Source organism: Carassius carassius, chromosome 45 (assembly GCF_963082965.1).
Source record: "Carassius carassius chromosome 45, fCarCar2.1, whole genome shotgun sequence".
Lineage (NCBI taxonomy): Eukaryota > Metazoa > Chordata > Actinopteri > Cypriniformes > Cyprinidae > Carassius > Carassius carassius.
Genome location: NC_081799.1, coordinates 602,334 through 617,010, shown reverse-complemented (window position 1 = coordinate 617,010; position 14,677 = coordinate 602,334). Strand labels below are relative to the sequence as shown.

Genomic DNA, 14,677 nt, shown 5'->3' with positions numbered 1-14,677 from the left:
GAAGTAAAGTAGTTCATAAAGTCATTACTGCTGTGGTGTTGGGAAATGTCAACACTTGTTGAGGCTTTATTTTTCGTTAATTTAGCCACTGTATTGAATAAATACCTGGGGTTATGTTTGTTTTCTTCTAAAAGAGAAGAAAACTAATCGGATCTAGCAGTTTTTAATGCTTTTCTGTAGGATATGTTACTTTCCCGCCAAGCAATACGAAATACCTCTAGTTTTGTTTTCCTCCAGCTGCGCTCCATTTTTCGGGCTGCTCTCTTTAGGGTGCGAGTATGCTCATTATACCATGGTGTCAAACTGTTTTCCTTAACCTTCCTTAAGCGTAAAGGAGCAACTGTATTTAAAGTGTTAGAAAAGAGAGAGTCCATAGTTTCTGTTACATCATCAAGTTGTTCTGAGGTTTTGGATATGCTAAGGAATTTGGATACATCAGGAAGATAACTTAAAAAGCAGTCTTTTGTGGTAGAAGTGATGGTTCTTCCATACTTGTAACAAGAAGTAGAATTTACAATTTTGGCTATATGAAGTTTGCAAAGAACTAAATAATGATCTGAGATATCATCACTTGGCTGAATAATTTCAACACTATCAACATCAATTCCATGTGACAGTATTAAATCTAGAGTATGATTTCGACAATGAGTAGGTCCTGAAACGTGTTGTCTAACACCAATAGAGTTCAGAATGTCTATAAATGCTGATCCCAATGCATCTTTTTCATTATCAACATGCAGGGGCGCTGCAAAAGATCCCGGGCCCTATGCATAGGCAGTCCTAATGGGCCCCCCACCCTTGAAAATATATATTCCAGACTTTTCAAGGGCCCTCTCTTCCTTTGGGGCCCTGGTAATCAGTACTGGTTTTACCCCCAGTCCGACGCCCCTGTCAACATGGATATTAAAATCACCAACTATTAAAACTTTATCTGCAGCCAGAACTAACTCGGATGTAAAATCACCAAACTCTTTAACCCTCTAAGTGCCAAAGTCGCAAAATTGCGACAAGACGTCATCCTTAATAAAATAGACTGTAGTTCCTTATATGGTGTAATATCTAATTTGTATTCCCTTCCACTAGATGGCAGACATGTAGTACTTTGATTCTAGACTAACATTATGCATTGTTTCTGTTCAAAGTGTTCGAGGAAATAGCAGAGCAAGTGAGCTCTCATGTCATTGATGCGGAAGCAATTCATTTCATAGCATGAGTGTAAATGTTGAGATTTATGAGAGAAAATCGCCAGATGGCTAATACAAAGTTGTACCGCGAGGATGTGTTGCAAATGTTGTTCGCCGATTCTGACTCTGAAGAGGAATATTTGCCTTTTGGAAATGACGATCGGCCGTCTAATGATCGCTCGTCTCGGGGTACATCTTTGCAGCGCAATGGTGCCGCCGTGCAAGGCGAGAGTGTTCACGAAGCACAAACAAGCGATCATTTCGACCCTTTGCTCAACGGGGATGCGGGTGGCAGAGGTGAACGTGGTCACAGTGTCCATAGGAGAGCTGTTGCTGATCACGCACGCTCTAATGCGCAGCTGGCAGACAGTACAGGTGCAGTCTGTGTGGAGAAGGTGTGCTCTGCGCTGTGTCATGCAATGAATGAGAGGAACCATACTCTCAAGAACTACGAACTGTGTCACATAGTACCTGATTAGGCAGATAGCTGGTCAACTGATCAAAAAATACGCACATGTATTTTACTATGGCACAGTAATATAGTAATAATGTACTACTTTTCTCATTTTTTTTTTTTTATATTTTTTTCTGATCTTTTGGAATGAGAATAAAAAGAAAAAAAAACAAAACAACAACAATCAAATACAAAAAAAAAAAAAAACTTGCAAATAAATTCAAACATCCATTCAATATCTATTAATTCCTGAATATTACTGATGAACTGATCAAAAAGTAGGCTACTGTTCACAAGTGTTTTGCTACTATATAGTGTAGTAATATAGTTATAATTTAGTACTTTCTCCTGTTTTATTGTTGGCTTCCTCTTTTCTGATAATTTGGAATGAGGATAAAAAAGACACACACACACAAAAAAACATGCAAATATGTTCAAACATCAATATCTAATATTTCCTGAATATTATGAAATTCTAGATAGCCGCCCCTGATGATGTCATAATATGCTAATTAGATTAGTATATTTACACCCCACATAAAATTTCGATCATGCCAAACATTTTTCTAATTGACAGTAGATCTCTATCTTTAAGCCCTTTTAAGCCACAAGCTTTTGAAATCTTGATGTCAAAATACAACATTTTTTCCAAAAAACCCTGGCACCTTAAGGGTTAATAAAGTCTGTATGGTGCCCTGGTGGCCTGTATACAGTAGCTAGTACAAACATAACAGGGGATTTATCATTAACATTTGTTTCTTTGGATAATGTTATATGAAGTACCATTACTTCAAACGAGTTATACTTGTAGCCTGCCCTCTGAGAAATCCTGAAAACGTTGTTATAAATTGAAGCAACACCTCCCCCTTTGCCTTTTAGACGCGGCTCATGTTTATAACAGTAATCTTGGGGGGTGGACTCATTTAAAATAATGTAATCATCAGGTTTTAGCCAGGTTTCTGTCAAACAGAGTACATCTATATTATGATCAGTGATCATATTATTTACAAAAAGTGTTTTCGTAGAAAGGGATCTGATATTCAATAAGCCAAGCTTTATCATTTGTTTATCCATATTGCATCTGTTTTTTATTTGTTGAACCTCAATTAAATTGTTAATCTTAACTTGGTTTGGACGTTTTTTGTTTTTTCTAGTTCGGGGAACAGACACAGTCTCTATAGTGTGATATCTATGTGAAAAAGTCTCTATGTGCTGAGAATTAACTGACCTCTGTGACGGGAGGCAGCTAGCAGACGGTCGGTTTAGCCAGTCTGTCTGCTTCCTGACCTGGGCCCCAGTTAGTCAAGTATAAACACTAAGACTATTTGCCATATTTCTAGAGAGAAGAGTGGCGCCACCCCAGGAGGGATGAAGAACATCTCTTTTCAACAGGTCAGGTCTGCCCCAAAAGCTTGTCCAATTGTCTATGAAACCTATGTTATTCTGTGGGCACCACTTAGACATCCAGCCATTGAGTGATGAGTAAGAATGTGCAGGCTCTAGATACGGCTTTGGATGCGTCTAGCTCAGGGATTCCTGTACATTGTTCGATTCCGGAAACAGAGCCCCTGCAGCAGGGCAACTGGGTGACGGTGAGGCAGCGTAGTCGTGGGTCAAAACACCGCTCTTCTGTTCCGATCAAAACATTAAACAGGTTCTCCCCACTCAGTGATGCACCCACTGAGAAACCTGATGAAAGTGCTCTAGTTATTGGTGATTCTATTGTACGGAACGTGAATATAGAGACACCAGCCACCATAGTCAAATGTTTACCGGGAGCCAGAGCGCCTGACATCTTGGCAAATTTAAAAGTGCTGGCTAATGCTAAACGTAAATACAGTAAGATTGTTATTCATGCCGGTGCTAATGATGTTCGACTTCGCCAGTCGGAGATCACTAAAAATAACATTAAAGAGGTGTGTGAACTTGCAAGCACGATGTCAGACACTGTAATATGCTCTGGTCCCCTCCCTGCAACTTGGCGCTGCAGTCATCAAAAGTCTAACCAACGCAGTGATTCAAGAGGGAGGAATACATACATTAGTGAAGTACAGGAATCAGCCCGACACCGGCATTTTCCCAGCCTTGATCTCATCAGCATAACAGTGTCATTCAAATGCATAGGCGCTACTTCAATCAGCCTGACAGTATCGCAATACTTTCACATTATCACGAGACAAAGGTACAGCTGTGCCTTGAGCTTAAAAAGCCAAATGGACAGGAAGAGCATAAAGACAAAAGGTCCTTATCTCAGACACCTGGGCTTCCTGATTTGATCTTCTTAGAAATGTCATCCTTTCTTACCTCAAATGTAAAACACAATTTACATAACTTTTTTTCCAGTATATATATATATACAGGTCCTTCTCAAAAAATTAGCATATTGTGATAAAGTTCATTATTTTCCATAATGTAACCATAAAAATTAAACTTTCATATATTTTAGATTCATTGCACACCAACTGAACTATTTCAGGTCTTTTATTGTTTTAATACTGATGATTTTGGCATACAGCTCATGAAAACCAAAAATGCCTGTCTCAAAAAATTAGCATATCATGAAAAGGTTCTCTAAACGAGCTATTAACCTAATCATCTGAATCAACTAATTAACTCTAAACACCTGCAAAAGATTCCTGAGGCTTTTAAAAACTCCCAGCCTGGTTCATTACTCAAAACCGCAATCATGGGTAAGACTGCTGACCAGAAGGCCATCATTGACACCCTCAAGCGAGAGGGTAAGACACAGAAAGAAATTCCTGAACGAACAGGCTGTTCCCAGAGTGCTGTATCAAGGCACCTCAGTGGGAAGTCTGTGGGAAGGAAAAAGTGTGGCAAAAAACGCTGCACAACGAGAAGAGGTGACCGGACCCTGAGGAAGATTGTGGAGAAGGACCGATTCCAGAGCTTGGGGGACCTGCGGAAGCAGTGGACTGAGTCTGGAGTAGAAACATCCAGAGCCACCGTGCACAGGCGTGTGCAGGAAATGGGCTACAGGTGCCGCATTCCCCAGGTCAAGCCACTTTTGAACCAGAAACAGCGGCAGAAGCGCCTGACCTGGGCTACAGAGAGGCAGCACTGGACTTTTGGACAAATTTTGCATGTCATTCGGAAATCAAGGTGCCAGAGTCTGGAGGAAGACTGGGGAGAAGGAAATGCCAAAATACCTGAAGTCCAGTGTCAAGTACCCACAGTCAGTGATGGTCTGGGGTGCCATGTCAGCTGCTGGTGTTGATCCACTGTGTTTTATCAAGGGCAGGGTCAATGCAGCTAGCTATCAGGAGATTTTGGAGCACTTCATGCTTCCATCTGCTGAAAAGCTTTATGGAGATGAAGATTTCGTTTTTCAGCACGACCTGGCACCTGCTCACAGTGCCAAAACCACTGGTAAATGGTTTACTGACCATGGTATTACTGTGCTCAATTGGCCTGCCAACTCTCCTGACCTGAACCCCATAGAGAATCTGTGGGATATTGTGAAGAGAAAGTTGAGAGACGCAAGACCCAACACTCTGGATGAGCTTAAGGCCGCTATCGAAGCATCCTGGGCCTCCATAACACCTCAGCAGTGCCACAGGCTGATTGCCTCCATGCCACGCCGCATTGAAGCAGTCATTTCTGCAAAAGGATTCCCCACCAAGTATTGAGTGCATAACTGAACATAATTATTTGAAGGTTGACTTTTTTTGTATTAAAAACATTGTTCTTTTATTGGTCGGATGAAATATGCAAAAACAGGCATTTTGGGTTTTCATGAGCTGTATGCCAAAATCATCAGTATTAAAACAATAAAAGACCTGAAATATTTCAGTTGGTGTGCAATGAATCTAAAATATATGAAAGTTTAATTTTTATCATTACATTATGGAAAATAATGAACTTTATCACAATATGCAATTTTTTTGAGAAGGACATGTATATACTATTACATTTAAACCTAGATTTAAGATTTTATTTTAAGAATTTGTAATCCCACACTGGAAAGTACACTATCCTACAGCATTTAAAACTAGCTATATCTAGCTAGATCAGCTAGATCTGATTATTTTTCATCACTTTTATAAAATAAAAAACATAACCCCAGGTATTTATTCAATACAGTGGCTAAATTAACGAAAAATAAAGCCTCAACAAGTGTTGACATTTCCCAACATCACAGCAGTAATGACTTTATGAACTACTTTACTTCTAAAATGGATAATATTAGAGATAAAATTGCAACCATTCAGCTGTCAACTACAGTATCACATCAGACAGTGCACTATAGACCTCCTGAGGAACAGTTCCACTCATTCAAAAACTAATGGAATGCATAGTCGATATAAAAAACTGGATGACGAGTAATTTCTTACTGCTAAATTCTGAAAAAACAGAGGTGTTAATTATAGGACCTAAAAACTCCGCTTGTAATAACCTAGAACACTGTCTAAGACTTGATGGTTGCTCTGTCAATTCTTCGTCATCAGTTAGGAACCTAGGTGTGCTACTTGATCGCAATCTTTCCTTAGAAAGCCACGTTTCTAGCATTTGTAAAACTGCATTTTTCCATCTCAAAAATATATCTAAATTACGGCCTATGCTCTCAATGTCAAATGCAGAAATGTTAATCCATGCGTTCATGACCTCAAGGTTAGATTATTGTAATGCTTTATTGGGTGGTTGTTCTGCACGCTTAGTAAACAAACTACAGCTAGTCCAAAATGCAGCAGCAAGAGTTCTTACTAGAACCAGGAAGTATGACCATATTAGCCCGGTCCTGTCAACACTGCACTGGCTCCCTATCAAGCATCGCATAGATTTTAAAATATTGCTTATTACTTATAAAGCCCTGAATGGTTTAGCACCTCAGTATTTGAATGAGGTCCTTTTACATTATAATCCTCTACGTCCGCTACGTTCTCAAAACTCAGGCAATTTGATAATACCTAGAATATCAAAATCAACTGTGGGCGGCAGATCCTTTTCCTATTTGGCGCCCAAACTCTGGAATAACCTACCTAACATTGTTCGGGAGGCAGACACACTCTTGCAGTTTAAATCTAGATTAATCTATGATTTTTTTTATTTTCCTAAGCTACTTTAGTTCTGGCCTGTTCAGTTATAACTGTGGTTGTAGTTATTTATGAAATCATAATTGCCTTAAAGTGTGCATTACAAGGCATAAATAATGCATAATATATAGAGGCTTTATCTAAAGTGTTACTGATAGTTTTGTGAAGCAACAATTTAGAGATGTTTTTTTTCTGTGACTCTAAATAGATGTTGTGTTTGTGTGTGTGTTTCTGACAGGCATTCACTGTGACAGTGTGTGTGCTGTGGGCCGCTGGGGGCCCAACTGCTCTCTGTCCTGTAATTGTAAGAATGGAGCGTCGTGTTCGCCGGACGAGGGAACGTGCGAGTGTGCGCCTGGATTCAGAGGAACCACCTGCCAGCGCAGTGAGTGCTCAAACACACGCGTGCCTCTCTGTCCCATCGTGATGTGTCTGTTTTCTCATCCTCTCTGTTATCATGTTTTCCCCATGCGCTCGTAGTCTGTTCTCCGGGTTTCTTTGGCCACCGCTGTAGCCAGGCCTGTCCACACTGCATCCACAGCAGTGGCCCCTGTCACCATGTGACTGGCCAGTGTGACTGTCTGCCCGGGTTCAAAGGGGCGCTCTGCAACGAAGGCAAGAAATGCCGCTCTCACTCACTTCTGCTGTACAGCTGTCAGATAGTCTGAATCATATGGGGAGTGTGTCTTCTCCATGCCATTTCTTCTTTCAGTTCTTTCTGTAATGTTTTCCATTTCCATGCTCCAGAGTTTGTGCTGTGGTTGTGTCAGCAGACGGTGGTGTTGATGTCTGTCCCTCTTTCTTCAGTGTGTCCCAGTGGCAGGTTCGGTAAGAACTGTGCATTGAGCTGCACCTGCACTAATAATGGCACATGTAACCCCATCGACGGCTCGTGTCAGTGTTACCCCGGCTGGATCGGCAGTGACTGCTCACAGCGTCAGTATTCTGTGCAATCACACTAAAAACACTAAAGCTCTTCCTCTTTCAGATTCTCCCTTACACACCGATTCATGTCAGGCTCTTTGTAAAACACAGAATCACTCCTTTATAGTGCTTTGCTGTGTTTTGGGTGAATCTCATTAAAAAATATATTCTCCGTCCCAAGTGAGACACAGTGATGCTGTGGTGTTTTAGTGCTCGGCTGTTTGATTGACTGCTTTTGTTTCCACCCTAACTTCAGCTCATCTCATCGGATTACAAAACAATTTTTTTTAGGTTTCTGATCATCAGATGACTTAAGCTGATGAAACATGGGGTACTTTTTGAGTAATGTTGTTGTCAACAGGCAACCAGGTGAGACACAGAGCCCTTGACCAATCTAAATTATGCAAATGTATTTCCAATTTTCAATGGGAAAGTGCCCAAGCAACATTGCTCATAAATTTGCCCCATGTATTGTCAGCCTTAATGTTGGCCTTTCTCTGTCTGAAGAGATTGTGGCTGTCTGCACACTTTCTCTCAGGAAGGTTCAGTTGGGCAGTCTGATGTCTGGCATGTTCTCAGATCTTTCCAAAGCGTTTTTCCTCTTCAAACAACTTAATCAAGTAAAGCCACCTTTATTTATATTGCACTTAATACAATACAGATTGTCAAAACAGCTTTACAGTGTTAACCAAGAAGACAGAGTGTCAGTAATGCAAACAAATGATTCAGATGATGATCAGATGATTTGTAACTCTGAGAGCAGTCTCAGTACTATGATACGGTCTAAATCCTTACTGGAAATCCTCTCAATCTGTCATTTATAGCAGATGTTGAGTCTCCAGCATTGTATAATGCGATGTGATATGATTTTGTATTTTGACCATTACAGATGTTTACTGATGTGTCTAATGACATAGCCTTATCAAATAAATTATTTGAGATTTTATAAAAAAATATATAAATATAGTGTAGTGTTATCCTCCTGAATAATATATAGCATGTTACTTCCGGGTTGTTGTAAATTATAGAAAATATTACTTTCCACATCTGGACAAACAATCCCATGCAGTTCCTTTAATTGGCTCAGCTGACGTAGCTCTTCTCCTGTAGGTGGATGGTTTACATAAAGACAATGCTCAGTGAAAGTTTATCACTCAGGAGAATTAGGAACAGAGTTTGTTTTTACCCATGACTTTGGTTTAATAAAGCCCTCTTTGTGCTCCGACCTCATTGAGTGTCTGTGGTCTCTAGCGCCACCTGCTGATCATAAAGAGAAGCAATGAAACACATGATCTGCTGATGTTAACTTATTTTTTTGTTTTTGAAAAGTTACTTCTGATCACCAAGGCTGCATTTTATTAGTGAACCATAGAAAGTTCAATGAACACCATAAATTAGGAAATATTTTGTTAAGTTATAAATGTCTTTTTTGTAACTTTTGATCAATTGATTGCGTCAGTATTTTTATTAAAGTATTTTATCCCACCGATCACAATAGTGATCGTAAAGAAGGTTTTCATTTATAAAGCTCTAAAAATAATACTGACATGTGTATTTTTAGTGCATTTTCTGCAAATATGGAAAAATTAAATAATTATAATCTTAAATAATCTTAATTAAATATGTGCAGTGTCACATATTAGTTTTTTTTTCACTTTAACAATGGATTATATTTCTCATAGTTATAATGTATTATAAGTCTCATATCTTGCCATTTTTCTGATGGTACTTTACTTAAAGCGGTCAAAGACCACTTATAAGTAGAAATAATAATAATAATAAAAACAACAACAAAAAATTCTCTCTCAAACAGCCATAGGATCAGATTAATGTGCAATATGACACAATTGATTTGAACTATTTTTATTGTAATATCAGTTTGATTATTTTGATAGTACCCTTTAGACAGCTGATGATAAGTAACTCTGTAACTACATTAGTGTATTACTTTGTCTGCTACTGTAAATATATGCTAACACTTTAGTTTGATGGTCAACCAATAGATAAACTGACTATAATTTTCTTTGCATCTACCTTATCTTATTCTAGCACACTAGATTCTACCATTCTTGAGCTTACTAATACTCTAATGAGAGTTAGTTGGCATGTAGTAATAAAGTTGCTTACAGTTGATTGATTAAGGAGACCATCAAAATAAAATATAACCATATAAAACACTGTTTGTTTTTTCAGTTGGAGTATTAAGCTCACATCAATTAATTAACATTAGCTCCACAGAAACACTCAAATAACACTCATCATCTAAGCACTCACAAGCTGTAGTAAGATACTGTGCTGATCTTATATAATGTCAGGATATGATACAGTCCATTATACTGTAAATGAAGAAGATTTAATATGGTGTTCATTGTGTGTTATAAATAATCTTAAACTTATAACCACAAATACATAAGTATTATGATTTATTATAATTGTTGTTATGATTATTCATGAGTTGATATAACATATTATAAGGTTTTTTATAATGAATTATGCATACATTATAATGCCTTTAGAATACCCTTATAATGTATTATAAATATGGGCTTCATAGAAAATGTTACCAAAGATTTCACAAAACTATTAAACAAAATTATTTTATTTTAATTATTTTCAGAATATTTTTTTTTAATAATGTTTCTTTTGCAGCAAGTCAGCATATTAGAATGATTTCTGAAGGGTCATGGGACACTGAAGACTGGTGCTGAAAATTTTTATTTTAAATGTAACATACTTTTCCACACGGTTGCTGTTTTTCCATCATGTTTGACCAAACGTGACTTGTATGTGGTTTACCCGTAGCGTGTCCCCCGGGTCAGTGGGGTCCCGACTGCATCCACACCTGTAACTGTCACAACGGTGCATTCTGCAGTGCATATGACGGCGAGTGTAAGTGTACGGCCGGCTGGACGGGGCTGTACTGCACACAGCGTGAGTACAACTCATCACCTCTGACCTCTAGCCTGTGCACTCAAGATTGACCCCATGGTCCTGCTGTGTCCTGCAGGCTGTCCGCTGGGCTTCTTTGGAAAGGACTGTGTTCAGGCGTGTCAGTGTGAGAACGGTGCAGACTGCGATCACATCTCCGGTCTGTGCACCTGCCGCACCGGCTTCATGGGACACCACTGTGAACTGAGTGAGTATGAAAGCAGAGCTGGTCCTGTGATATTGTCAAGCACATGCTCGAGTCTGTGTCTGATCCACGGTTTTCCACTGGTTTCCAGAATGTCCTGCAGGTACGTTTGGATACGGCTGTCGGCAGGTGTGTGACTGTCTCAATAACTCCACCTGTGATCACATGACTGGCACCTGCTACTGTAACCCCGGCTGGAAAGGCATGCGCTGTGACCAGGGTAAGCTTACATTAGCACTTGCAGTTATTAAATACAGCGGGTAAAATAACAATTGAACACGTCACCATTTTTCTCAGTAAATATATTTCTAAAGGTGCTGTTGACATGAAATCTTCACCAGATGTTGGTAACAATCCAAGTGATCCATACAATCAAAGAAAACAAAACAAGCAATCCAGAAATTAAGTTATGTGTAATAAAATTGAATGACACAGGGAAAAAGCATTGAACTACTGAAATTTTATTAATACTTTGTACAAAAGCCTTTGTGGTTATGACCAGTGTTGTGCAAGTTACTTCCAAACTGTAATACATTATAGATTACTTCTTACTGTCATTTAAAAGTAATTCCTTACATTAAAATATTACTGTCTCAGAACTTCCTCGGGGGAGGAAGCTGGACAGACTTGGCAGACCTAAACGTACTGTGAGGGTCTGTTGGGAACGTTTGGCCGAGCCCCCTGTCAGAGAGATCTTCAACTCCCACCTCCGGCAGAGCTTCGACCGGATCCCGAGGGAGGCTGGAGATATTGAGTCCGAGTGGACCATGTTCTCCACCTCCATTGTCGCTGCGGCTGCTCGGAGCTGTGGCCGTAAGGTCTCCGGTGCCTGTCGAGGCGGCAATCCCCGAACCCGGTGGTGGACACCTGAAGTAAGGGATGCCATCAAGCTGAAGAAGGAGTCCTATCGGGCCTGGATGGCTTGTGGGACTCCGGAGGCAGCTGACAGGTACCGGCAGGCCAAGTGGACTGCAGCCCGGGTAGTCGTGGAGGCAAAAAATCGGGCCTGGGAGGAGTTCGGTGAGGCCATGGAGAAAGACTATCGGTTGGCCTCGAAGAGATTCTGGCAAACCGTTCTACGCCTCAGGAGGGGGAAGCAGTGCCCTACCAACACTGTTTACAGTGAAGAGGGCACCTGTTGACGTCAACTGGGGATATCGTCGGCCGGTGGAAGGAATACTTTGAGGATCTCCTCAATCCCACCGACTTGTCTTCCGTTGAATAAGCAGTGGCTGGGGACTCGGAGGAGGACTCGTCCATCACCTGGGCTGAAGTCACCGAGGTAGTTAAAAAGCTCCTCGGTGGCAAGGCACCAGGGGTGGATGAGATCCGCCCGGAGTACCTCAAGTCTCTGGATGTTGTGGGGCTGTCTTGGCTGACATGCCTCTGCAACATCGCATGGCAGTTGGGGACAGTACCTCTGGACTGGCTGACCGGGGTGGTGGTCCCTCTTTTCAAGAAGGGGGACCGGAGAGTGTGTTCCAACTATAGGGGGATCACACTTCTCAGCCTCCCCGGGAAAGTCTATGCCAGGGTACTGGAGAGGAGTACTGGAGAGGAGACCTTCAGCGTGCACTGGGACGGTTTGCAGCCGAGTGTGAAGCGGCTGGGATGAGAATCAGCACCTCCAAATCCGAGGCCATGGTTCTCAGTCGGAAAAGGGTGGATTGCCCACTTCAGGTTGGTGGAGAGTTCCTGCCTCAAGTGGAGGAGCTCAGGTATCTTGGGGTCTTGGTCACGAGTGAGGGAAGGATGGAATGGGAGATTGACAGACGGATCGGTGCAGCTTCTGCAGTAATGCGGTCGATATACCGGTCTGTTGTGGTGAAGAAGGAGCTGAGCTGTAAGGCAAAGCTCTCGATTTACCGGGCAATCTTCGTTCCTACTCTCACCTATGGTCATGAGCTGTGGGTCATGACCGAAAGGACAAGATCCCAGATACAGGAGGCCGAAATGAGCTTTCTCCGTAGGGTGGCTGGGCGATCCCTTAGAGATAGGGTGAGAAGCTCGGTCACTCGGGAGGAGCTCAGAGTAGAGCCGTTGCTCCTCCACATCGAGAGGGGTCAGCTGAGGTGGCTCGGGCATCTATTTTGGATGCCTCCTGGACGCCTTCCCAGGGAGGTCTTCCAGGCACGTCCCACCGGGAGGAGGAGGGACTATGTCTCCCAGCTGGCCTGGGAACGCCTCGGGGTTCCCCCGGAAGAGCTGGAGGAAGTGGCTAGGGAGAGGGAAGTCTGGGCGTCTCTGCTTAGACTGTTGCCCCCGTGACCCGGCCCGGATAAGCGGAAGATGATGGATGGATGGATGTCTCAGAATTGTAATGCGTTACATTACTCTTGTATTACTTTTGAGTTACTTTCACCAAAATAACTGCAGAAGCAGACCTGCCAACCTTGGGAATTTTTTTAAGTACCACCAGCGTGGCGTGAGGGGTTGGGGGGGGGGGGGGGGGGTGTTTGGAATAAACAGTCTATGGTTTGCAGTTTACTGTACCTGTTTATTTATTTAATTGTTTACTGTATTTTTGTAATTTAGTTGTTTTTATACTATTTTAACAAAGGGAAAAACTACAGTACACTTTAATTGAAACTATATATATATATATATATATATATATATAAAAGGCTATTTTGATTACCCCATTACACTTAGTGCTAGCGTACAAATACACTTACTAATAGGTATAAAATTTAACATGTCACATTTAATGTCCTTCTATAAATATTTCATCAAAATGTATACATTAGAATTATTGCGTTCCTATTCCATGGAGCTCTGTCTGTTTGGCGCGCATGCACGCGGCGGCCATCGATTAGCGGAGAATCGCTAAAGCAAAAGCACATGCACTTCTGACAGCAAAATGGAAATATTTCCACTATTCTACATATTTTTACATTTAACAATGTAAGTTATGCATTAATGAAAACAGCACATCTCAAACACAATAAACAGCACGTCTCTGTCAGCCTCACACGCAGACTTTCTGTCAGAGCTTCTGACGGGCCGAGCGCGAGCCGCTTTGAACTTCATGACACCTCCTTTATGGAGAAACTAGTGGCATGCATTGCTCAGGTATGATTTTGGCCCATTCTTCAACGGAGTCTTCAAATCTAGAAGGTTCTGTGAGCCTCTTCTAGGACCCTCTGATCTCTAGTTCTTATTTTCTATTGGATTCAAGTCAGGTGATTGGCTGACCGTTCTAGCAGCTTTATTTTCTTTTTCTGAAACCAATCGAGAGTTCCCTTGGCTGTGTTTGGGATCATTGTCTTGCTGAAATGTCCAGCCTTGTTTCAACTTCATCATCCTGGTACTGTAATATTAATTTCCACTGACGAGGGGCAGGATTGCTTTCTAATTACTGATAGATTTCAGCTGCTGTCTTGGCTTTCCATGCCTTTTTGGACCTCCCTTTCATCATGTGTTCAGTACTTTTTCCCTGTGTCTTTCCATCTTATTACACAGAACTTAATTACTGGGGCCTGTTTCAGAAAGGAGGTTAAGTGAAAACTCTTGAGTATGTTAACCATGAAATGAGGGAAACTCTGGGTTTTCCATTTCAGAATGGGAGGTTTGTCAAACCTGAGAAAGCAGAGTAAGTCAAGCCCGTTTCTGAAAGACAGGTAACTTATACTCACAGTCAGTTAACATGGTAACTTACTCTATGAACCTAACCTGGTCAGAAGCAGGTTTTCTTCGGTAAACCCAGAGTTTCTTTCGGTCTCCTTCCCCTTTTAAAGCGCAAGCGATGTTTAAATACTTCATTCTTTCATGCACGCTGCAAAAAATGTTTATTCTTATTTCAAGTACATATATAAAAAGATTTGGTAACAGTTTCTATGAAGCCCGTACTTATAATACATTATAGGGGTATTCTTAAGGCATTATAATGAATGCATAATGCATTATAAAAAACCTTATAATATGTTGTATC

The 14,677-nt window shown here is 41.1% G+C and overlaps 1 protein-coding gene across 1 annotated transcript in view; it reads left to right on the top strand.

Annotated features, from left to right (window-relative positions):
* The window catches only part of LOC132126955 (multiple epidermal growth factor-like domains protein 10), a 135,456-nt gene that overhangs the window by 113,535 nt on the left and 7,244 nt on the right, over nucleotides 1-14,677 (top strand). The window contains exons 13-19 of the mRNA XM_059538579.1: nucleotides 6,928-7,074; nucleotides 7,170-7,304; nucleotides 7,497-7,625; nucleotides 10,416-10,544; nucleotides 10,621-10,749; nucleotides 10,838-10,966; nucleotides 13,676-13,818. Of these exons, the coding sequence (XP_059394562.1) occupies nucleotides 6,928-7,074; nucleotides 7,170-7,304; nucleotides 7,497-7,625; nucleotides 10,416-10,544; nucleotides 10,621-10,749; nucleotides 10,838-10,966; nucleotides 13,676-13,818 (941 nt within the window). The remainder of the gene's footprint in view (nucleotides 1-6,927; nucleotides 7,075-7,169; nucleotides 7,305-7,496; nucleotides 7,626-10,415; nucleotides 10,545-10,620; nucleotides 10,750-10,837; nucleotides 10,967-13,675; nucleotides 13,819-14,677) is intronic.